The sequence below is a fragment of the Chrysemys picta genome, chromosome 2 (assembly GCF_011386835.1).
Source record: "Chrysemys picta bellii isolate R12L10 chromosome 2, ASM1138683v2, whole genome shotgun sequence".
NCBI lineage: Eukaryota > Metazoa > Chordata > Testudines > Emydidae > Chrysemys > Chrysemys picta.
The window spans coordinates 42,597,065-42,622,910 of NC_088792.1; the positions used below are offsets into that span (position 1 = coordinate 42,597,065).

General features: G+C 43.5%; 1 protein-coding gene across 1 annotated transcript in view; it reads left to right on the forward strand.

The window, feature by feature from the left end:
* The window catches only part of RSU1 (Ras suppressor protein 1), a 179,074-nt gene extending 157,498 nt beyond the window's left edge, over positions 1 to 21,576 (forward strand). Inside the window, exon 9 of the mRNA XM_005282446.5 lies at positions 21,058 to 21,576. Within this exon, the coding sequence (XP_005282503.2) occupies positions 21,058 to 21,160 (103 nt within the window). The 3' untranslated portion in view covers positions 21,161 to 21,576. The remainder of the gene's footprint in view (positions 1 to 21,057) is intronic.
* Positions 21,577 to 25,846: the final 4,270 nt, after the last annotated feature.

Below are 25,846 nucleotides of genomic sequence, written 5' to 3' on the forward strand. Positions count from 1 at the left end.
TGTCTGTTTTTTTAAAAATCTGTTCTCCTTATTCTGCTGCTCTCACGCCTTCATTTGTGAGGAATTAAGAAATCTATCTTTTCATGATCACTTTCACCCAAATTGCTTTCAGCCTTCAGATTCCCAACCAATTCCTCCTTGTTAATCAGAATTAGGTCTAAAATGGCTGTCCTTCTGGTTACTTCCTCCACCTTCTGAAACAAGACGTTGTCCCCAATATCTTCAAAGAATTTATTGGACACTTTGTGTTTTGCTGTATTGCTTTTCCAACAGATATCGGGGTAGTTAAAGTCCCCCATTACCACCAGGTCTCTTGTTCTGGAAATTTGTTTTTTCTAGAAATGTCTCATCCACCTTCTCCTTCTGATATGGTTGTCTACAGTAGACCCCTACCATGATGTAACCCATGTTTTCCCAGGTTATCTTTACTCAGAGACTTTCCATTGGTCTGGCTTTCGTTTCCTTCTGGACCTCAGAACAAGTCAGTACATTCTTGATGTACAGTGCAAGAGCTCCTCCCTTTTTTCCCTGCCTGTTTTTCCTGAATGAGCTATTCCCTCTATACCAGTATTCCAGTCATGAGATTTATCCCACCAAGTCTCTGTGATCCCAAGCAAGTCATAATTAAGGTTAAGATTTTATCATGATTATTTTTAGTAAAAGTCATGGATTGGTTGCGGGTTTGTGTACTGATACTTCCAGGTTTTCCCCCACATACTCCTCCACTTGTATACAGACATCTAAAATGTTGAGCACTCTAGAGTCCCCCAGTGTTTTCCCTTTTGTTGCTCCTATGACCCTATTGTAATTAGCTATTCCACTCCCCAACATTTAGCAATCGGTTGAGATGTTTAGACCTACTGGCGGGCTTTTGTCACCGCCTCCCTTCAAACCTAGTTTGAAACCCTCCTCACCTAGGGTTGCCAGCCCTTCCAGTTTTGCCGGGAGTCTCCTGGAACCAGCCGCTATCTCCCAGAGGCTACTTCAGCCAAACCGGGAGATTTTAGGTGCTAACAGTCTGGCAGTGCAACAGGGCTAAGACAGGCTTCCTACCTGCCCTGCCTCCGCACTGCTCCTGGAAACAGCTGGCACGTCCCTGCGGCCCCTGGGGGTGGGCAGGAAGTCTCTGTGTGCTGCCCCCGCCCTGAGCACCGACTCCAAAATTCCCATGGGCCAGGAACCGCGGCTAATGGGAGCTGTGGGGGCAGTGCTTGTGTTTAGGGGCAGCACGTGGAGACCCCCTGCCTCCCCCAAAGGCCGCTGCCAGAAGGATGTGCCGGTCGCTTTTGGGAGCTGCCTGAGGTAAGCACCTCACCTCCTCTTGCACCCCAGCCCAGAGCCTGCACCCAAACTCCCTCCCAGAGCCCACACCACCTCCTGCACCCAAACCCCTGCCCCAGCCTGGTGAAAGTGAGTGAGGGTGGGGGAGAGCGAGTGATGGAGGGAGCGGGGATGGAGGGAGTGTAGAATGGGGCCTCAGAGATGAGGCGAACAGGGGCGTGATCTCAGGACAAGGGTGTTTGGGTTTGTGTGATTAGATGGCAACCCTATCCTCACTGTTGCTACCATGGGTTAGTTATCTCACTGTTTATTTAAAAACAAAAAAAACAAAAAACAAAAACACAGAACCCCTCACCTTGTTGGCAGTGAAGACCTAGCCAAAGAGATCAATAATACCTATTCTCAGAGCCATATTTTATAGTTAAGACCTAACACACAAATGCCTGAACATCAAGAATCCAAGCACAATCCTTACAAAAGGGGCAGGATTTCCTCCCTGCACTGGAGTAACTGTTTTGGGTCCTGAGCCTTATTGAACAGCACCTTGTGAGACTCCTTCTCTTCTCCTAGCCCTGTTTTCTGATTCACGTGGCACCCGGTGGACCAGCTGCTCACATACTAGTCATAAGCCTAGCTTTTCCTGATGATAGAGCTCAGCTGGGACTGCATCTCCTCATTGCCCAGATGTGGACACGTGCTCTGACATCTTCCTTGGGCCAACTTGAAACACATGTGCATGTTAGTGCTGAAATACATGGCCAATCAGATCTGTAAAAGAACTGTGATCTTGCAGAAGTGGGGGATGGTGCAATGAGATCTAGGTCTTGTTCACCCCGATTTGTAAAGGTGAGCAGCTTCCAGAAAGCTAACCCCAGGGCAATATAGTAAAATAAACTAGAGAGAGCACTTTAAAAGTGACTGGTTCAGTATGGGATGGTAGTGGAAGTACTGTTTGTACTAATGCAGCTGTGTGCTAGTGCTGTTTGTGTACTCTAAGGCTGGACTGATGGATAGTATGGTAGCTAGTTTTGCTCAGACTAGAAGCTGGGTTCTCTCTTCAGATCCAACTCCAGAGGCACGAAGGGGCTGTAAGTGGCCAGTAGAGAATACACCCTCAGAAAGAAGGAAACTCTCTGCTGGTTATGTATGCCACCTCCGGGCCTTGCATCTGCCACCACTCCCAGACTCAGTGTAGGCTGCAGGGACAGAGTGAGGCTGACCTCTGATTTGCTACACCTATTCTCTACTGGTATAGGGTCCATTAAAGACTCTGTCAGTGGCCCAACTTAGAGATGTCTGGGAGCAGCTTCCATGAGACCTTCCCAGTGGTACCCAAACCCTAATGTAAGAGAATATGGTAGTGTGAAGTTATGGGAATTCCTGCTGATTATCTGATTGGAGCAGCTGATCAGTTCTTGGGGCTTTTAAATCACTAAAAACTTTGAGTGGTAGGTCTGAAAAGTTTGTTTTAGAAATGAGGGCAAAGTGGGGTTTAGTAGGACCATTAATTCTCTACAGAACTCAGTCATGTGAATCTGCATGCTAATTGAATAGAAAGAGCTTTATATAGAACTGAATCAATTGCCAGTGAGTTGTCAGTAAATGTATCTCCTGAGCCCCATGCTATTGACAGGCTAATGAAGTATCTTCTGAGATACAGAGCCATTGGCAAATCTTTCTCGAATTTCCTTCTCTCCCCCCACACCATCTAGTATTTTTTTTAACACTAACTTTATGTTGCAAGTGCTGGGGAGTGGGGGGAGGGGCATGCTTCAGCTGCCAGTGGTAGCCAGCTGTTTGCCACCCAATGTGCATAGTGTGGACCATAGCAAACAGATCAGAGTGTTCTTGTATGTTTCAGGGTACCAATCTCTCATGCTGAAAGTTAACAGAAACATTTTAGAGGAAACCCTAGATTCAGAGGCCCGTATATATCACCTCTGCAACATGTTCAAAAAATCCATGCAACTGGAGTCTTGCAATTCTTCACCTGGGACTGCAGCGATGCAGCTGGATCTCCATTGTTAGTTTTCCTACCTTCCTAGTTAGATGATGCTATGTAAGATATTGTTTCAAATCTATGTTCCCTTTCCACTCCCCCAAGATCAAAAGGCACCATTACATCGTTTTGTATTAATCTTTGACACTTTCAGAATACCCAGAGGAGTCTTATGATTAAATAAGCTAGTTCCTATCCTCTACATTCCACATCTTCCCCCATTACCCGAGTATGCATAGTACCAACAATGTAGGATGTGAACGCTGCTTCCTTTAATGCCGATAAGATGCTCGGCAAGAGCAGACTGTGCTGATACACATTAGCCCACCTTGTAACAGGAACTGCTTTGGTTAATGAATACAGTGAGTTTACTGGTGTATCACTGTTTCTGGTAATGGCTATAAAAAGGGGATGCATTCTATCCATGTTTCAAATTTGCAGTCCACAGCACATTTAACTAAACCCTGGCTAGATGTCAATATATTACAATATTTTTTTTTAATGTTTTGTGCACTTTTATAGACAATATACCTATCTGGCTGCATGGAAACTGCATATCAGTGACTTTGCCTAGACAAATTAAATAATGATGAGCATGGTACTTGGTTGGTGTCATAAAGAGGTGCTTGTTTTTCTAGTTTTCAAAAAATGCCTGAGTTGTTAACACTAATTACAAAACAATTTATTATGAAATATGTATGTTAACTGTGAACAATCTAGAAAACACTTTCTGTGCACTTCCTGAGCCATTTTATTCAGTAGTTTAAGTGAAATATAAATTCTCAGTGATTTCCAGGAAAATTATACTGAGATATTATCTCTGTAAAATGTTTTCTTTTTATATAATGTGCAGACTGCATTTCCTTCCTTCGAGTGTAGCGTTGCTCCTCCATTATATGCCAAGTCCTGAACTCACTGAAGTCAATGTCAGAACTTCTATTGATTTTATTGGAAGCAGAATCAAGCCTATTGTTCACCATCACTGCATCTAAATGAAAGCTTGGGAAGGAGAGCCGCATATTGAGGCTATTAGGCCTTGAAACCAGGTTGATAGAGACCAAGGAAGTCCGAAGTATCAGATGGTGCCAGAGTTTTGTTCCACTGTAGTCTTCTCCATAACCATCCACAAAGAGTGAAGATTTTAAAATTGGGCAAGGTCTTTAATGTTAAATGAGCAAAGGTTTAACCAGTGCTTGTTAGAGGGTGGTCAGCATCTTGTTCTTATGGAGTGGGACATATTTAACAGTTCACCTCATCAATGGACCAAAGTCTTCTCAGCTGGCTTTCACCAGCTGTAATGGCTATGGGCTCATCTTGCCTGGTCATGCTCTTCATCTCCTCAAATTCATCTAGGACTATTGAAAATGAAATCGGGTGAAATGCTGCCAGCAAAGCCTCTTATTAATTATTTGTTATGATTTGTTAGCTCAAAGGGAGCACAGTCCTTTTCTCAAAATGCTTATGATCTATAAATATTGTATGTCTACTCGTGTTCTGATACTGTTCCCATTTGTGGCCAAGTTCATTTTGAGAACCACGCTCTAAAGAAAGGGTGATGTAAACAGGAAAAGGTAAATATCAGAACAATATGTTGTGCTATCTCAATAACTGGTGCAGTTTGCTGATTGCTCAATTACATTTTAACAGTATGATCTCAGTAATGAAGAGCTGACTAGTAAGTATAGTTTGGTATAATTCCCCAAGTACTCTTGAAATATAACACAGCAAGAAAGTGTATAATGAAAAATAATGGAGAGGCAGCTGGGGGCTTACCTTATGATCTGTGTTCATTACAATAAATGACATTTTCACTGCAGTGTTACCATAAAGATTATTGGCTGCTGTGTAACGTGGGTCTCTCCTGAATAGAACAGCTTTGTCTGCATAGTGTTAGCCATGGAAAAAAACACTAAAGATCTGCTTAATTTATTAATAATTTTCCATATATTAATAGTGTACTGCTCGGATCAAAATTATTGATAGGAAAATGGAGATGTGCTTCCCTTATAGCCAGTTGTTTCATGATCCAGTGGTAATCAGTATGTGTGTCACCATCTCTGATGCCCCACAACTCCAAATATGCATCTGGAAGGTCCATAGACTAGTAATTAGCTCTCCATGAGCAAGGAGTCATTGACCTCTGTCTTGCAGAATTGTAGGGTTTTCAGTGTGAGGAAATATGTGATGTGGGAAAAGTTTGAGTGAGCAGGTTTGAATTTGAGATGAGAATTACCAAGGGACTAAAAACTGAATCTTAACAATACTTACTTTTATTTCAGTATATCTTAAAAAAAAAAAGCCTATTCCATCAGTTAAGAATACATTTAAAAATTCTATCCAGCAGGCAGCACCCAGTTAGTAAACACCTCTCACTAATGCTCTTCCTCCACATAGCCCTTAAACCCTAAAAGCAAACAAACAAAATCCCCACACTAATCTGCCTCACTCTCCCCAAGCACCTGCTCACAAAGATGGGTTTCGCCATGTGTCCTGGAGATCAATGCACTTGGGCTGTTTTGGACCAATGGCATGGAGTTAAAGGGTCACTGCTGGGAACCTGACGAAAGGATTTCATGAGAGAGACAACAAAAGTCCATTTTTGCATTGCTAAAGCAGCCTGGTTGGAAAAAAATCAATCCAAAATGGAAACCCTCCGGTTTCCCCACTCTTCTTTCTCCCATAGAACTGGAGTATGGGGGGGTGGGGGGGGAAATGGTTGCCTTTCTGAAAGATGAGCTTTAGCTAGACACAAGTTGTTGGGCTTAATTAGGGGCAACTGGGTGAAATGTATTGTCCTGTGACGTGAATGGGATCAGAGTAGATGATCTCTTAGTCCCTTCTGGCCTTAAACTTTATGAATCTATGCAGCGTTCACCTCTGCTACCAAGGTCACACGCAAAATGGGATCCCTAATTCCACCCACTAACATGGAACCCCTTAGTTGCAGTTAGATGATCCTGGTAGAAGCACTTATAGCATTAGACACACGTTCCCCTGGAGGGAGCAGTTTGAAGCAGCTCGGCAGAGATGGGGCTCATGGCTAGTAAAACCAGTATGCGTTCTAGGAAGCCTATATAAACCTGCACTACCCTGACCTTTGCTTGCATACAGCTATTCATTCCAAACACATGAATTAGTCGGGCCACTACCTTCTACATAAGAATGGGCATACTGGGTCAGACCAAAGGTTAATCTAGCCCACTATCCTGTCTTCCACCAGTGACCAATGCCAGGTAACCCAGAGGGAATGAACAGAACAGATAATCATCAAGTGATCCATCTCCTGTTGCCCTTTCCCAGCTTCTGACAAACAGAGGCTACGGACACCATCCCTGCCCATCCTGGCCAATAGCCATTGAGGGACCTATCCTCCATGAACTTATCTAGTTCTGTTTAGAACCCTGTTCTAGCAGCATGGCTGCACTCTTCCATGGATTTGAGGGCTTTTCTGCTTCATTTTGTTCCCTTGCATACGCCTTAGTGAAGAAAAGGAGCTAGGGATCACTCAGAAGTAGTAGAATCCAAACCATGCCCCAGAAGTGGCCAGAAGAGGGATTGCGTAGGAGCAACTATGGCAACTTTATGGTACCCGAAGTTTCTTTTCTTCCAGTAGCATAGCTGTCCCAACACCAAGGATTGTGAGTTTTCCCTCTTCTACAAGCAATGAGATCCACCAGCCCCAGCATATAGCATCACGACCACAGTTTAATTCCAGGAGATTTTATTTTTTGTAAAAATCGTGTTCATATAGTAGAAAATCCCTGGAGTTCCTGGTCTCTTCTTTGTATCAGTAAACTCATTGTAGTTAGAGGGAAAGAAATGCATAACTGCTTTCCATAGAATAACTTAAAGAAAACCACTCAGTTAGTACTTAGCCATTTTTACCAAAAACTATATGAAGAACCTTGAAATCAGTTGCTGAAACATTTAAAAAAAGCAACATATAATTATTGGTTTTAACTTGAAAGGGCTTAACATGAACAGCAGCATTAATGTAAGGGGGGGATTAAAGAAGACTGTTTTTTACTAGGTCAGGGAAGGTCTGAATATGTTTTATGTATTTTTGCTCACTGTTTGTCCAGGGTTAGTTTGAGAGCAGGCAGGTGTTTCTGATCTCAAGTCAGTAGCCCAGACTATAGTCCCAACCACATAAATCAGTGTAACAGTGCAGGATGCAGCTTTATATACTGCATGCTCAGACAGTAAGGCACACACAAAACAGGTGTGATGCTACAGATCACTTTGAGTAAACAAAACACACACTAGAGCGGTCACAAGCACTGTTTCTTGTAGATGCATTTTGCTGCACTGCCTCTTGCTAGAATAGCTGACCCCTCTGGCTCCGCCCATTCTTGTTCATCGATTGGAGGATGCCACTTGTGCAAAAGGACATCTCAGCCCCTTCAGGCCTGTAGAGTTTGGGGGTGAAACCTGTATCTGGTGCCTAAACCCTTCTCCTAATCAAATGTGGATGGTAAAATACATTTTAAGCTGTGGAAGGGGGGCATCTTTTAAGATTCCCACTGACATCAATGCATATTCTCAGGAGTAAGGGCTTAGAGAAAAACCTCATTGAGTTTCTCCATTATTTGAATATTCTAAAATGAATGCAAGCATTCTACTAGGGAAGAGAGCGAGAGATGGAAGGGGTGGACGACATAAATGATATGTACCCATAGTAAGATATTCACAGATTGGGAGACTGTCAATTGCCCCATGCAGAGATAGAATGAGATGTAAGGTGTTCCCTTACTCCACTGCTTGGGCAGGCTGCTTCACCAGCTTATACATGGATGGCAGAGTAGGCTTCACACGGCCTCTACTCCCTCTTCTTTCTGTGCAGAGCAGGATAGTGGCTGGCCAGCAGATATGCACTGTCACAGACTGAGAAGTACCCTGGTGTTGGCCAGTAGCAGATTGCTTCCCTCATGAAGCATGGGGCGAACCAGGGAGTGAGTTATGATTCTGAATATCACAATTCTTTTCTTGGGCTATTGCAGTTACCTGCCACTCCTCACTTGGAGATAGGAGCAATGTCTCTGTCTAGCCCATTGTTGCATATGTCTAAAGGATCTAAGCAAAATTTCCTATACAAATATTTCCATGCTTTGAGAAAGATCTAAGATCCTGGGCCCAGTAATCAGGATTGCATAAGCAGCCCCTTGTGCCAGAATGGGATAGTCAGTGGGACTTGGTATGAGCAATGAGGGCCACCATTGTGGATTCACTTGCAAACGTAGGGCCTAAATGAGTAATATTTTCTAATTATGATTCTTGCTTGTTCAAAATTGAGCTAGTTTGGGTCAGGCTACCTTACGTGGAGAAAGATAACCCTCTGCCCACAACCCCTTCTGGCATCCTTTTGACTATTCTGGATTTGTTGGGGGACATCTTGTCAGTGTCACAGACTTTCTAAATGAAATCTTAATTTAGGTTTCTGCTCACAGAACAGGAAGAGGAGCATTTTTTAAGTTTATAAGTGCATCCTGCTTCTTCATTTGATTGTTTTATAGAGATCCCCTTCATTCTTCTATTTTGCTGTACACACTGGCCAAGATTTTCAAGTGACTCCATTTTTGGGTGCCCAACCCAATACACCTTAGAGGCCCGATTTTTAAAGCATGGGTGCTCAGCAGTTTCAGAAAATGTCAGTGTGTGCTGAGCACCCATCTGCTGCAAATCAGGCCTCTTTAAAACACAGAATCACTATTCATTTTTGCAACTGTTGGTGTTTCTTTTTCTTTAAAGGGATTTTGTATAAGCTTCCAACAGTGCTCCTCTGTCAAGGTGCCCATCTAAGGTATAGAATTGAAAAAGGTGTTATGCTCCGAGGGTATTAAAAGATGGCTTTTTTATTATAAAAGAATTGCAAAGCATCCTCTTGGAATTCTTTAACAAAAACGTTTAACATTGATTAACACAGAAAGATCAACTCGAGGAACTGTGGATAAAATCAGTCTTTCCCGAAGCTGCTGTTTCCAATTTACTTAAAATCACAGTCAGATTAAACATCACAAGCCAGTAAAAGTTTCCTTCCCTATCTTACTAATGACAGCTTATTAACTTACCGACGGTTATGGTGGATTCTCCATCACTGGAAAATTTTAGATCCAATTTGGCTCATTTTCTAAAATATATGCTGTAGTTCAACCATAGCTATTGAACTTGAAGCAAAAATTAATTCAGGAAAGTCCAATGGTCTGAGTTGGCAGGAGGTCAGACTAGAGCAGGGGTAGGCAACCTATGGCACGTGCGCCGAAGGCGGCACGCGAGCTGATTTTCAGTGGCACTCACACTGCTCGGGTCTTGGCCACTGGCCCAGAGGGCTCTGCATTTTAATTTAATTTTAAATGAAGCTTCTTGAAACATTTTAAAAACCTTATTTATTTTACATACAACAATAGTTTAGTTATATATTATAGACTTATAGAAAGAGATCTTCTAAAAACGTTAAAATGTATTACTGGCACGTGAATCCTTAAAGTAGAGTGAATAAATGAAGACTCGGCACACCATTTCTAAAAGGTTGCCGACCTCTGGACTAGAGGATCACAATGGTCCCTTCTGGCCTTAAAGTGTATTATTAAAAAGTAACATTTTAGAAACCTAGTTTACTCTTCTTTTTATTTACTTTGTGCCTTCTGGTTTAGCTTGGACTGTGTAAATAGGCTAGTCGGTTTCACTTTTGTTTGTAGTCTAGAGTCAGAGGAATCTTGCCCACCTCAAAACCCAAATGAGACCCAACATTTTATAGAACCCATAATCAGTGTGTGTGTAATATGCCCGGCCATGTGATGGCCTCATCATAAGCCAGGTGGAGAGCCCGCCGTCAAAATACAGTAACTCCTCGCTTAACGGTGTAGTTATGTTCCTGAAAAATGCGACTTTAAGCGAAATGATGTTAAGTGAATCCAATTTCCCCATAAGAATTAATGTAAATAGGGAGGGTTCGGTTCCAGGGAAATTTTTTTCACCAGACAAAAAACTATATGTTATATAGATATACACACAGTATACGTTTTAAACAAACAATTGAACACTGTTCACAGCTATGATGATTGTGAACCTTGGTTGAGGTGGTGAAGTTAGAGGGTGGAAGAGGGTGGGATATTTCCCAGGGAATACCTTACTGCTAAATGATAAACTAGCACTTGGCTGAGCCCTCAAGGGTTAACACGTTGTTAATGTAGCCTCTCATCAAGGCAGCACCAACAGGAGGCAAGGGAGATAGCATAGCATAGCAGACAGAGACAGACACACACCTTGTGTGTGGGGGAGAGAGAGAGATGCACACTGCCCCTTTAAGTAAGCTGGCCCACTCTTAAGTGCATTGTCTTTTTAAGAGGATCAGGAAGTTGCGACAGCAGCTGCTGCCCCAAGCGCTCTCTATCTCTCTCTCTGTCCACGTCCCCTCCCTGCTCTATATGGAGAAGGGGTAAAGCGGGTTGCAGGAGCAGGTGGGAGGGGGACACCCTGACAGCCTCCCCCTTCCCCCTGCACAGCAAGCAGGAGTCTCTGGGAGCAGCTCCAAGGTAGAGGGCAGGAGCAGCACATGGCAGTGGGGGGAGGGACAGCTGAACTGCTAATTGATAGCCTGCTGGGTGGCTACAACACAGGGAACTTAGGGGAGCGGGGAGCTGCCAGTCCACCCTGGTTACAAGCCCCCATCAGCTAGCTGCAACAGGCTGCTCTTCCTGCAAGCAGTGGACAAAGCAGGCGGCTGCCAAACAACATCAGAAGGGAGCACAACTTTAAACGAGCATGTTCCCTAATTGATAAGGTTACCATATCTCATAAATAAAAAAAGAGGACCCTCCACGGGCCATGGCCCCGCCCATTTCCCCACCCCTAGCCCCGCCCCAACTCCGCCCCTTCCCCACCCTAACTCCGCCCCCTCCTTCCTCCCACTCCCAGCCAGGGGGAAAGGGCTGCCCCAGTGCTACCAGCATCACGGTTTCCCGGGCAGCCCCCAGACCCGGCAGCCCCAGCCGGCGCTTCCCCAGCGCAGCTGGAGCCCGGGAGGGGAAGTGCCCAGCCGGGGGCGCAGGGTCTGGAGGCTGCCCAGCAAACCGTGAAGCTGGTAGCGCTCGGGCTTTGGGCAGCCCCTATGCCTCCGGACCCTGTGCCCCCAGCCGGGCACTTCCCCTCAGGGGCTCTGGTGGCTCTGCGTAACTTACACTGTATAAGTTACGCAGAGCCCCCGCAGCTGGAGGCTCTGTTCCTCTTAGGCTCTGTTTAAGAGCCGGGCTGCCCCAGCGCTACCGGCTTTGGGCAGCCCCCGTGCCTCCAGACCCTGCGCCGCCGGAGCCCGGGAGGGGAAGTGCCCGGCTGGGGGCGCAGGGTCCGGAGGCAAGGGGGCTGCCCGAAGCCGGTAGCTCTTGGGCAGCCCGGTTCTTAAACAGAGCCTCCAGCGGCTGCGGCTCTGTGTAACTGACACTGTGTCAGTTACACAGAGCCCCAGCCGCTGGAGGCTTTTCTCCTCTTTGGCTCTGTGTAACTGACACTGTGTCAGTTACACAGAGCCCCCGCGGCTGGAGGCTCCAGCCGCCCCGGCTCTGTTTAAGAGCCGGGCTGCCCAAGCGCTACCGGCTTCGGGCAGCCCCCGTGCCTCCAGACCCTGCGCCCCCAGCCGGGGACTTCCCGTCCCGGGCTCCGGCGGCGCAGGGTCTCCAGGCACGGGGCTGCCCGAAGCTGGTAGCTCTCGGGCAGCCCGGCTCTTAAACAGAGCCTCCAGCGGCTGGGGCTCTTTGTAACTGACACTGTGTCAGTTACACACAGCCCCGGCGGCTGGAGGCTCCAGCCCCCGCGGCTCTATTTAAGAGCCAGGCTGCCCGAGCGCTACCGGCTTCGGGCAGCCCCCCTGCCTCCAGACCCTGCGCCCCCAGCCGGGCACTTCCCCTCCCGGGCTCCAGCAGCGCAGGGTCTGGAGGCACGGGGCTGCCCGAAGCCGGTAGCGTTCAGGCAGCCCGGCTCTTAAACAGAGCCGCCATTTTCCCGGACATGTTCGGCTTTTTGGCAATTCCCCCCCGGACGGGGGTTTGACTGCCGAAAAGCCGGACATGTCCGGGAAAAAGAGGACGTATGGTAACCCTACTAATTGATCAGCGGTGTAACAACGTTAACCAGGACAGCTTTAAGTGAGGAGTTACTGTAAGCCAGTGGGCACTCGGCAAGGATGTGCGACATAGACTGAAGTTGACCTCAGCTGCTTTGTGGGTCATTAGAAAAGCCCCATTTAAAGAGAGAGATTGGCTGCACAGTTGTCTGTCCTGCTCGAAACCGGTACAGGGATGACCACAGGTGACTTGCAAATCAAACCCTGGTGGACAGATGGTTGAGTTAGTGACAAGAAAGTGATTAATGACTGACCACTCATTGCACCAAGCAGATTCCACTGTCATGTCCTGTAGGGGCATAAATGACCATAAAGGTCGTCTAGAAGACAGATGAGCTGGCAGGTGGTTGAAGGGGCCTGCGTACAAAAGCAGGTCGCTGTTCTCATGGCTCTTAGCCAGCAGCATGACAGAGACCTTCTCACGGCAAATACAGGGTCATGCTAAGTTACTAAGTATTGGTAGCCATGGCAACAGAGTTGCCTGTAAAGCCCCAGTAGCAATACTCATAGCTTTGTTAAGCTCTACAGTGACCAGCCTCATATGAGATGAGCGACAACAGACAAGAGCCCAGTACTCTGCTGTTGAATAGCAAGGGCTGATGTTCTAAGTATCCAGGTGCTCCACCCCAGATCGAACCAGTCAATTTTCTGAGCACGTTGTTTCAAGCGCTGACTTTGGCTGCCATCTTCCCTCAAGCGGTTGCAGTATATTAATGACCTATCCAATGTCACATTGCAGTAAAGTGGGTTTAGAGCATGCTGCAGGCATTGGCTGTTGAGGAAAACTTTAAACTCGTGGCTTGCATTATGCAGATGAAATGCACTAGAAACCGTCTTGGAAAAGCTCAGCTCTGGGCGCCATCGACTACAGTAGTCTGCCATGAGCTTCATATCATCATTCAAGACCTAGTCAATTTCTGAGGACTGAGCTAGGTAGCTGCAGCAGATGTCCGCCTAGATTAACTTGTGGGAGAATGTAGCTGGCAGGTCAGTGATGTGCACATTGAAGAGTATCAGTGAAAGAACTGAGCCTTGAGGAAGACCATTGATCTGACACTTCCAAGAGCTACAGCAGTTGCCCATGTGTACTCTAAACCGCATATAGAACCATGGTTTGACAGCTCCCCACTATAGGCAATCTACCTGTTCCTTACTTGACAACCAAGCCACTGCCAGAAGGTGCAGGACAATGCATCTGCTACTACCACTAGCAGTTGAGGTTGCAGGATACCTGCGTGCCATCACTGGTGCTGCGGTGAAGTACGGCTGCCAGGAGAGGGAGACACATGGAGCAGCTACCATAAGGTGTTGGGAAATGGAAAAGAGTGATGGAGTAGAAAGACTGATGGATTTGGAGAAGGGAAGCGTATGGAATTGATGGACGTGTTTTGGTGGGAAAATTATTTTATCCAGGAAACATCATGTGTATCTGACTGAGATGAAACATCTTTGTGGGAGCCCTTTGTTATAATGTTGGCAGCACTTCATTGTTGCTTAGTGATATTAGCCAACCAATCTCAAAGCAGAAACACCACCACAAGACTTGTTTAACCAGCACAGCCTGCGCTTTGATTATGCGCAGTGAACTGTTCTCTAACAAGCTGCATACCAAGAATTATTTGCTGAAGAAATTCACAAATAATTTCAAATAATGAATACATCTGACAATTCTGCCATCTGTTCTCAGAGCATTTGCAAACACAGGGGTGAACTAAATTAATTGAATAAGTGAATCTTTTTTAATTATTTGAACTTCCCTACTTAGAACACAGGAAATGCAGTTCACTTTGGAATGTGTGAGGAAACCAGATTTTCATATTACTTGTTCGTTTATTGTTAATTTAACAGTCACCTAATTAATAAACGTAACAGTTATTGGTAAATTAACAAATTTTAAGACATTTTCAAAGTAGTTAAAAATTCCGTCTTTCACACACTGCAAAGGTGAACTGCATTCTCTGGATTGGTCTCCTTCCCAGTACAAGGGCTACCTTGAGGTATCATTGGCAATGTAGCAGCTCCCATAGAGGGAAACGCCAGCCCCATTTGCAGCATGGAGATCCTGAAACAGTGACAGGCAGGGCTAAAACCTGCTTGGGGGCTGGGGGAGAGAAATGTTGTTGTGTGTTCTTTTGAAGTAAATATTTAGCTACAGTATCTAAGGTATTAATTATAATAATCATTGCATACAAACTAGAGAAGCTAGCAGTATATTTACAACAAGCAGCAGCATTCTGAATCTTTCATGTTTTTCTCACCTTTTACGATACGGTACCTGATGATAGTATTTCATCCAGGATTGTGTGTGACTGTGCATGTTCATAGCACTCTACATAAAAAAACCCTATAGTTGTTCCTTCACCACACAGTGACAAAGCAATGCATTTTCCCATGGCTGTATTTTGGAATCTCTTTGGAAATGCTTAGGGCCCCAAATCTTTTACCTGAATGTGCTGTCCTCTAATGCCACATGTTTTTAGCCTTTAAAAAAACAATCTGCAACGAACACAGATCTACACATATTGTTTGGGGGGGGGGGGGGGGACAAGTCAGACTCTGACCCTTACTCTGAAATCAGCTGAGACTGGTCTCAAACTATTTAGATATTTCCTTTGTATGTTTAATACATTTTTGCTATGATTGTGCTTGTTCTTGTTCCCCTCTCTGCCTTTAGATGTAGCTTTTTAGTTATTGAGGGAGGTAACATAGACTAGAAAGGGCGTGGGGGAAATTATTTTGATGGTGATTTAAAAAAAAAAATTTACAGTATTTTCCAACTTTGTGAATTTTAAACAGTAATTATTTTTTAAAGTTACAGATGTTAATAAGAGTCAATGTTTTCACACTACATGCCTGTTAGTGCCTTTTAATTCATGCCTGTTAGTTAATGCTGTAAATTGCAACATTTGGCAATTTGTAGTTTAATTTAGAAGGATCACCTACTTTCTTAAATGCTTAAGTAATGTAGCAAGCTGCAGTTATTGATTCTCTCTGAATTTATTACAAGAAAGCTGTATTTGCTCTTTCCTCTTGGGAATGCACCTCCTGAACTGCATGCTTGCTAGTGACAGCTTAGACCCCTGATACATAACCAAAGACCTCGCCTAATATCCTTGCAACTGCTTAGGGAATTTTTATTAAGTAAAGGCATCATTAAAGAGGACAGAATGATGAAGTTTAATGAGAATCTTTCTCACATGATATTGTTAGTTTTGCTGTAGCAGCTACAGTGCTCTTATTTGTTACTTCCAGTTGGGCAGATAGGAAATGCAGTGGGGTTTTGTGATATTTGTATATGTGGAAACAGTTGTGTTCACCAGAGATTGTTAAAACGTTTATTATATATATTACATATATATAACAGTTGCTGCATGGGCTAATTACAGATGTCTGAAGTGTGTATTTGCAATCCAAATTTCATGCTTTAGTTTTAGCTTGTTGACAGAGATTTGGATGTAGAATTCCTCATAGAAATATAACATCCATGTAAACATATGATGTTACAGATTACCAGATGTAAAGCTGTGTGCCAGATTACTGATCAATTCCCATAGACAGTGGGCACCTTTAAACTCAACATTCCAAACCCTGGGTACTCACAGTATCATTATAATAGGTACCAAATCACTGCATGGATTGATTAAATGGAGCCCAGATCCATTCTAACCAAATGGAGTTTCATTTTCTTTTAATCCATATAGGTAGGCCCTCTGAATAGCCCAGTTCAGTAGCTTTGAGTGGGGAGCCATGAGTGACTTCTGGTGGTATTCCTTAAACCCACTGAAAATTATGAACATCTGGGGCCCAGTTCTATCTTCACTGACTCCAGTGGAGTTTCCCTAGTATACGAGAAGGCAAAATTGTGTCCCAAATGTATTGTTAGGTTGAGGTGTATGTGTACCCATTTATTCTTTTTGCATGTTGTTGTTGTTACACCAGGGATATGGGCCTCCTTGTATTGGGTATTCTACAAACGCAGAAAAGAGACAGTCCCTACCCTGGAGAGTTGCTACAATCTGAAGATGTCTGATCCTGGTTCTCCCTGTGCATAGAGGATTAGTTAGTTTGATAGTTTTCAAGGAGTATATCTTGAGCTGCGATAGCAATGTGCAACTGAAACTTACTTGAAACTTCTCCAAGGAACCCACCAACTGAGTAATTTAACTCTGCGAAGGAAGCTTTAGGTTCACACAAGAAAGGGCACAAGGAATGTCTTATGAAAGGGAAAGCTTACAAATTAAGCTAAGGTACTACTACTAATTTAATACTCCCACACATAGCGGAAGGGAGAAGAAAGATGTTACAACTGAATTAAGTTTTTCTGTTTTCGTGACAAACGATCAAAAAGAATGTTGCCCAGTTAGACCTTTGACAAAATTTCATTGTTTATACTAACACTGTCAGAATCCAGCCTCTCCGTAGCAGAAACATGCATGAAACGCGCGCGCACACACACACCCCCTTACCTCAGGGGAACCCCCACTAATCCACATTCTGCCAATCTGCAAACTTCAAAATTTGTGCCAAAAAGGCAGTCTTTCCCCCACTTCTCAGCAGCTAGTTTATAGCCCACAAGCTGTACTACAAGACATTTCATAGTGTTATGAGATATTGTCATTTATATTAAATGACACTACAATTGTTAGTTCTCAAAAGAGAGAAAATGCATTTTGTGATAAACAATATGAATAATATATGTTCCTTTACTTCTGATTTGCCAAATGCATTAATTTGCGGTGTCTCCCCCCAGGGCCGGCTCCAGGCACCAGCTGAGCAAGCTGGTGCTTGGGGCGGCAGATTGTTGGAGGCGGCATTCCGCCCAATCCTAGGGCGGCACGGCCGCTTTTTTGTTTGTTTGTTTTTGTTTTTGTTTTTTGTTCTTGTTCCGCTCCAGCCGCCCTGTAGGGGGCGGCGGCGCGGAGAACCAGGGCAGTCCTCTTCCTTCCCTCCCCGCCGACCGGAGTGGAGCCCTCGCGGCAGGAGGCGGTGCAGTGGGAGGGGCCGCGTGGCAGCGCCCCTGCTGTACTCCTGGCCGCCCCCTTCTCTCTCTCTCCTGCCCACTTCCCCCTCCCCCCCCAGCCGATCCCCCTGCACCTGCACTCCGGCTGCGCCGCCTTTTTTTTTGTTTGTTTGTTTGTTTGGGGCGGCCAAAAAGCCAGAGCCGGCCCTGTCTCCCCCAGTTATTAGTGAGTTTCTTCTGTGCAACATGCCAGAAACCAGTTCAGATACTTAACAAAAGGTGTATACAGATTCCTAACACTACAGCCTTCCCACTATACAAGAAAAAGGAAAAAAGTGAAATAACTCCAGCAGTGCCATTCAGAAAAGAAAAATACACATCAGACGTTCCCAAAGCACAGAAAATGTGGACTCCAGTATCCACCCCCGCAAAAATCCACATGCAACACTTGAAAATACCACACTGATTTCCCCTCCAGAAACCCCGCCTGGGAAACGCATGGAAAACTTACTTCAGCAGTCTCCCAGCTTTCCTCTCCCTTCTCCAAGCCCTAAGAGTCCTCCTTCCTCTTCTTCTGACCCCACCGCTCTAAAGCCCCCCTCCCCCCAACCTTGAGCCAATGTCAGTTGATGGAAGAAGCTGTGAGAGCAGGATAGGGTGAAGAGAAAGCTGTGCAGTGATGCTCCTAGACCCCTGTATCCCCTTCTGCTTCTTAGTGCCTATAGTGAGAAAAGCACTTTCTGGTTGTTTTGGGGCTCAGATCCAGGGATTCTGTTTAAATTCAACCCTGTGAGGGCCCAGTGTTGAGTTTCTCAATATTCAGATTGTATGCTCTTTGGGTTTGTACAGCACCTAGCGCAGTTGGGCCCCTTTCTTGGTTAGTCCTTAGACACTACTATAATAAATGGGATTAAAAGTAATGTATGAAAAATGTTCATATTCCACTCCAAGGTCATGTTAAAATTTCTTTAGCGTCAGAAATCAAGCTTAAATAATAAAACAGTATATAGCTATAAACATAGTATATAGTATAACATAGTATATGTGTTTGCAGATTTGAGCATGTATTTCCATTTATCAGCTGGTAACTTTCAACATCATAAAATTGTTGTTAATGTGCTTCAAATGATCAGCGCCATGTAGCCACAAAAGAGTCAGCTCTTTCATTTTTATCTTGGAGTGTCTCCTGACAAGAGTATCTCCTTCCATTCAAATTTCAATTCACACACAGCACTGGATAGCTTAAGATTAAAAGTAAAACAAGTTTCTTAACAAAAGGAGATAGGATTTTAAGTGAGTTCAAGTATGAGGGATAAAATTAGAAATGGTTACAAGCAAATAAAAGTGAATATCACTTTCTAGAGACCAAGACTTAACAAAACTACAGTCTTGCTTCAAGGTAAGATTTTTACCATACTACCTTCCAGCAAGAAGCTGGCCACCCTCTGGTCAGAAGCTCCCACAAAGTCCAACGTGCTCAGTTCCTTTGTCGTCTTAGGTGAAAGACAACTTGGGATTCTTTGCCCCTCTCTTTTATGGTCCAGTGAACCTTTGAAGTGGATGCTTCTGAAGGCAAGCCCCAAAGTAAAGTTAATTCAAGCTGTGAGGAAGTAAGACATGGAGACTGCTGGTAAAAGAAATTCCACGCTGCTTTATTTCCCCCAGTGGTGTTTGCTGAAATGCAAATGAACTGCTGTTTGACATGTGATTGTGAATTGACTCTGACACCTAGCTGGAGGTGTCAGCCTGTCCTTTGACTGGGAGAAACCAGTTTACCCACTCCGCAGACTCGTCTAGTAAACGCAGTTCAGTTCCACATATTCTTCATATTTTTATGATTCCTCAGGCATTTACCATGCATACACCACACAAGAATATTAATGATCAGTGTGTTGTTAGTTTTCCAGTGATACCTTCCATGATACGTATCAGATACACTGTATGACATTAATGAATTGAGGGTACATTTTACTGGTCAGGCCAGCTGAAACTCTCTAACATTACCAGTGAACATCTTGCAATAGGATGCTCTTAGCTTCATTCTGGGAATATGTGACCCTATCGCTTACCATAGTGCCATTCATTCTGTTCATGGGAAATGTCACTGAAGGTAACTTTGAGTTAAGGAGCACGTTAATTTCAAAAAGTTAGTGTCAAACTTGGTTGGCAATCTGATAGTATGGGATAGCCACTGAGACAGCAGAGTGATACTGAGGTATTATTAGGGGACACCTTTCAGAGGGATTTCAGTGGTGTCATCATTCCATGTGTTTGTACAACTAGATGGGTCGTGTCTAAACTACAAACTTAATTACTGTGGTGGCTTTTGTGCACACTACCCTCCTTCTGTCGCTCCCTCACAAGGAGCACTTCCACCAACTGAAAAGGGGCAGTGTGGGGGGAGGAGCTTAGCGCCAGGTCTCAGCCCCGCACATCTGAAAGTCCAACTGCCCCCCCTGGACTTCTCACCTTCCCACTCCCAGAGAGCTGCACCCGAAGTCCGGCCAGCTGCCGTGCTCCAGGCGGGAAGCGGGATCCTGGGGGTATGGGGGCAGCAAGGCCCCCAGCAGGGAGCCTAGGTGGTAGCCCGGCTTGGAGCAGAGACCCAGCAGCAGCCCAGGTGGGGAGCCAGGAGCTGACTTTCTTGTCAATTTCACGGCTCCAGTGGAGACATGAAATTGACAAGAATGACAGCCAATGTAAGGAACACAGTATTTACACAGAGGTTGCATGACCATAACTACACCGACATAAGCCCTACGCCTCTCGTGGAGGTGGAGTTATGTCAGTGTAGTAGGGCACTTACATCGGCAGGAGCAAGGCTGTAGTGTACATACTGACATATTTAGGTTGATATAAGCTGCCTTATGTCAACTTAACTCTGTAGTGTGACCAAGCCTTAGAGAAAGCAAAGCTCAGGATACTTTCCCCCCTAGACACACTGACATCCCTTCAGAAAATGTCTCTAAAAAAGTTTGTGTCAATAAGGGAAGTTAAATTTGAGCTGTAGTTATTTTGAGTAGGTTTTCAATGAAGTTTAATCAGGATTATTCATAAATTATCTGTTAATTATCTGATGTTTAGTTAAATCTTCTCTGACATTTAGTCTCTTTAGCTTTGCCGTGAATGCTAGCCATCTTAATTGTTGGATACTTTGTCAACATTTAATCAGTGGTACTTATTAATGTGGCACTGATGTGTTGGTAGCTATCCCACTACTATCAATCATGTGTGAACAGACAGAGAAGACTCTGACACCATTGCTCTCTGTCACATTATCAAGCCCTTGGGTTTTCTGGTTAGGTGTGATGCTCACTGTGCCGTAAATGGGTACTCTATCTCTCCAGTTCAACCCAATTTTTGTCACTGTTAACTTAAATACACATACTCTGAGCCTTTATTCCATAACTGTGCTATATAAAGGTTGCAATTTTCTGAAGGCAAAACTGATTTTTGCCTTTACAGTTTTTAAACTCCGTTTTTCCTAGTGTTAACCTCCTGATGAGTCAAAGAAAACTAATGTTTTCACCTGTACTGCAGCTTAAAGTCTAATGTGAATTTCAAGCATATACAGATAAAATAAACTAATGACCCTCTGCTTTCTTGAGCTTCAGTAACTAAACGCATTGTGTAATTTGCAGTTTGTTGAAAGCCCATATGTTATGATAGTATCACAAATGTTTTTGTCTCATTTCTTTGCAGTCTCTATGGCAGACACATGCAGGCAAACCCCGAACCTCCAAAGAAGAACAATGATAAGTCAAAGAAGATCAGTCGTAAACCTCTGGCAGCAAAGAACAAATAAGTCACTGGCATGTGCCAGCGTTTTTAAGGCTTTTTTTCTTCTTTTTTTCCTGCATGTGCCTAAAATATTTCTAAATGTTTACTGAAGAAATGCTGTTACTCGTTTTATAAGAAAGCAAAGACTCTCTTCAATCAACACCAATCTGCCAAATGCACTGCTTTTAAGACCTTGCTTAAGGAATACAATATTATACATTCTCCTAATTACTACTAAAACCATGTTGCCAATTAGTATATCACTGTCAGACACCATTTTTAACTTTTATATTTATATGTATATGAAAAACAATATGAAATATTTTCTGTTCACATATATCACATGTCCTGTTATGCTTTATTATAAGTTTTCCTGCACAAGTACATAAATTAGTTATACATCATATAATATTAGTGATTTTAATAAAATCTTTATTTGTATTGTGTTGCATTCTTCCTTAGAATTTAAAAAAATAAGGTAATGTTCTTGGGAAATATACATAGCCTAGTTTCCTGTTACCTATTTTCATTTTTAGTTGTACTATGGCATTTTGTCTGTGATACAAGTTAGTTAAAATGTAAAGCCTTCTGTCTAAGAAGTGATATATTTTAATCAGTTTCACTTTTTTCTCATATCGGTGTGTCACACTTTTTTCCACTGAAGATTGTTTTTAAATTGGGGAGAGGGGAGACAAAAAAACATTATCTCTATGAAGGGCTGCCAGCTGCCAAACACTATATTTGGAAGAAAACGTTATCATTTGAAGAAATTGTTGTTTCTGCCAGTGGTTAGTTTAAATAAATTTTTTGGAGTTTTCTCTTCAAAAAATAAGTGATTTTTTTTTTTAAATCTCAGCGTTGAAATTGCTTGGATTGAAGGACTGGTGTAAATAGCTTTTGAATATGTCAGAGGAGTTACATTTACCTGTGCAAAACCTGCACCACACCCAAGACCAGAAGCTGCAGTTGTGCAGTGATTAAGCAACCCATTGTTTAACATCTGAAATAGCATGAGAGCTCATTGAGGGGAAAAAAACCTTACACAGTGATTTCAAAATAATGTCGGACTATTAGGAGGGCAAAAGCTAAATGGAAGGTGCATGGAGAGGATAATATCTTCATAATAGGATCGCTGGTGTCAGGACCTTCCTTACCCCTACGTTTCCTCTCTCCTGAATTTCAGACCTAAGCAACCAGTTGCAGCCTTTCTGATATCATCCAGACAGCAAGCAGGAAATCATGCCCAGACTCCTGAGATATGGGATTTGCATTAAATTTAAAAAGTACATAGTTCAAATGTCTTACATTATAAATGATTTGCTATATAAAACAGTCTATATCTGATGACTGTATATTAACACCACTGTAATAAAGGCCTGTTCTTGGGTCTTTTGGGGGATGAGAAGAGGAAGTTGGGGTGTATGTGTGTGTGTGTGTGGGTATACGTACGTACACAGAACTTTTACCTTTTTGTCCCTTTCTCCCATAGACAGTTGTTAAAAAGTTTAGGCTCAAATGTTCATAGATTACAAGGCCAGAACCCCATAGATGACAGGGAGCATTGTAATTGTCTAATATGACCTCCTGGATAACACAGACAATAGGACTTCCCAAAATTAATTCCTGTTTGAACTAGACAATATATTTTAGAAACATCCAAGCTTCATTTGAAAATTGCCAGTGATGGAAAATCCACCACCCACTGTGGTAAATTGTTCCAGTGGTTAGCTAACCTCTCTGTTTAAAAAAAAAAAGTCTTATCCCACGTGAATTTTCTAGCTTCAGCTTTCAGCCATTAGCTCTGGTTAAACCTTTGTCTGCTAGATTGAGGAGCCTTCTTATCACATTTCTGTTCCCCATCAGTACTTAGAGTGTGGTCATCACCCCCATCAAATTTCTCTTTCTTAAGGTAAGCAGATTGAGCTCCATCGAGTCTTCAGTGTAGAGTCTTACAAATGTGGATGCCAAAGTTCAGCACCTAAATCCTTACTCAGGCATCTACAAAGGTGGCCTGATTTTCAGGACCCTGAAAAATTTAGTGGGGCAGAAAAATGGGGATACAGAGGATTTTGGTGAGGAAAAGGGGGAGTGAAAGGTCTAGGGATGAATGAGTCTGCAAGCGTGAAGGGAGGGAAGAGTGAATGAAAGGAGTAGAGATTAGAAAGCTAGAGAGAATCCTGATGGGAAAAGTATTAAACTGAAGAGGGAGGCAGACTGGGAAAAGAGCTTTCTTGAAGAGCAAGGAAAGATGAAAAAAGAGATCTGAGAGAGTAAGTAAAGCTGAAATATAAAAAGCGTTACAAACAGGAAACAAGACAGAAAAAGGTGAAAATATCCCTAGAGATACACAGCGAAAGGAGGGAAACGGGGGAAGAAAAGAGAAATTAGAGAGGAGATAGTACTGTCATTCTTTTTATTTTTAAACGGTGCCAGCATCTTAGAGCAAAATATCCAATAGCTTGAATTTGAACTATGTCTGGATTGTGTGTATGTTCTATATAGTGGTTGCTAATTAAAGGTTTGCTTTATTTTACTAGGTTAAATTTATTGCAGCATGTCATTCTAAGAATTGGAAAATGCTGCATCTTGTTACAAAGTCAGGCAGGGTTTCTCTCTTTTGTTTGTACAGTGCCCAGCACAATGGGTCCTTTGGAAGTTAACAGAATATAAATATTTGCTACCAAGATATGACTGTTTCTGTTTTAATAGCAATACTGGTCTATCCAGATGCTTGTCCTACTTTGCCATTGCCGCCACCCACACACGTTCGTTCTACCATTCTGTTATACATGTAAATTCCAAGTGTGGATGCTGGCTGAACCTCATGGTGTGGCAGAGGCTCTTGTGCCATTGAGGAGCTCATAGTGGAAATGGAACTATGATAGCTTTAAGAAGGTACTTCTCCTCCTCCTCCTCCTCCTCTGAACAATGTTTTCATCGGCAGATTTGTCATTGTTTCGGGCAATCTGAGTTTAGCTTCAAGGTTATTTTACCACCCTATCGTTCAAGACCCATCTTTAAGATTTCTGCTTTATGCCTTTGCACTTACCTGTACATCATGGCCAAGTTGACTGGCCAGCCATCAGGAGCTATTTGAGAGCAACAGTTATTTAAAGTGACTGTGTCTAGTTTTACATATGATATCCTGGAAACTGCTTTTAGGATGCCGAAAACGACCTTTGGCATCCACATTTTTGGAATAAACAATCAGTCTTGTGTTATAACCACAAAATGTCAAAGACATCTGCTTAGATAGAGTAGAACCTGTTCTGGGTTTCCCAGGAGCAGGCCAGTGGAACGAGAGGTGAGTGTGATGAATAGGTTTTGGAGTGAAGACTCAAGCCGAGGGTAGGCACTATCAAAGGTGTCATTTTGTTGAAAGTGAACGTTAACCACCTTTGTTCTGTGTTTCATGATAAACTCCTTCTGACATCAAAGTACTAAAAAAATCCTCCCCTCAGAGAGATATGCCTTTAGAATCATAAATCATGTAGTTCAGTCACCTGCACTGGGGCAGGTTATCTAGACCATCCCTGACAGCTGTTTGTCTAACCTGTTCTCAAAAACCTCCGGTGATGGACATTCCACAAATCTCCCTAGTTAATTTGTTCCAGTGCTTCGCTAGCCTTACAGTTAGGAAGTTTTTCTCAATGTCTAACTTAAATCTCCTTTGCTGCGATTTAAGCCTATTACTTCTTGTTCTGTCCTCAGTGGATAAGGAGAACAATTTATCACTCTCCTCTTTATAACAACTTTTTTCATAGTGAAGACTGTTATCATGTCCCCTCTTCAAGCTTCTCTTCTCCATACTAAAGAAACCCAATTTTTGCAGTCTTTCCTTATGTCATGTATTCTAGACCTTTAGTCATTTTTGTTGTCCTCCTCTGGACTTACTCCAATTTGTCCACATCTTTCCCATAGTGTGGTACCCAGTGTGATGTTATACTCCATATTCTTTATGGAAATATGCTTATGATATGTATATGACATAACTGAGATGTACTTTATGCAAGATGACTCATGTAAGATATCATTGGAAAGGGTACGATTTACTGAATGTGATTATCCAATTTGTACGCATGTAACATTTCTGTATCTGAAGTTACAGATACATGGTCAATATTCCTATTTCAAAGGGTATGTCTTCACTAGCAACGTTAAAGCGCTGCTGCGGCAGCACTTTAATGTGGCTGTGTAGTCGCGGCACCAGCGCTGGGAGAGAGCTCTCTTAATGCTATAAAAAACACCTCCACCAGGGGAATAGCTTCCAGCGCTGGGAGCACAGGAACTTTACAGCGCTGAAACTTGCAGCGCTTGGGGGATGTTTTTTCATACCCTTGAGCGAGAAAGTTGCAGCTCTGTAAAGTGCCAGTGTAGACTAGCCCAAATGTGCTACTTTGGGTGTCACCCACAACTCGTCCTTCAGATACAGCAATGAAAAAACCAGACAGGGCTGATGGCCCTTAGCAAAGACAATAGACTGTGAAAGGGCTTAGTCATCCTGTGGCTGCTTCAGACCGTGTGCGAGTAATGGCTGCCACAGCCCTGCAGAGCCATGGGTCTCAGTCACCTGGTACTGGACCCACCCATTGGAAGGCCAGTGTTTTTCCACTGGAAGACAAAGGGTTCATGCCATACACCAGAGCTATATAAGGCAGGGGAGTGACATCATCATGGTTCTCTGCCTCACCACTCACAGAGACACCGAAAA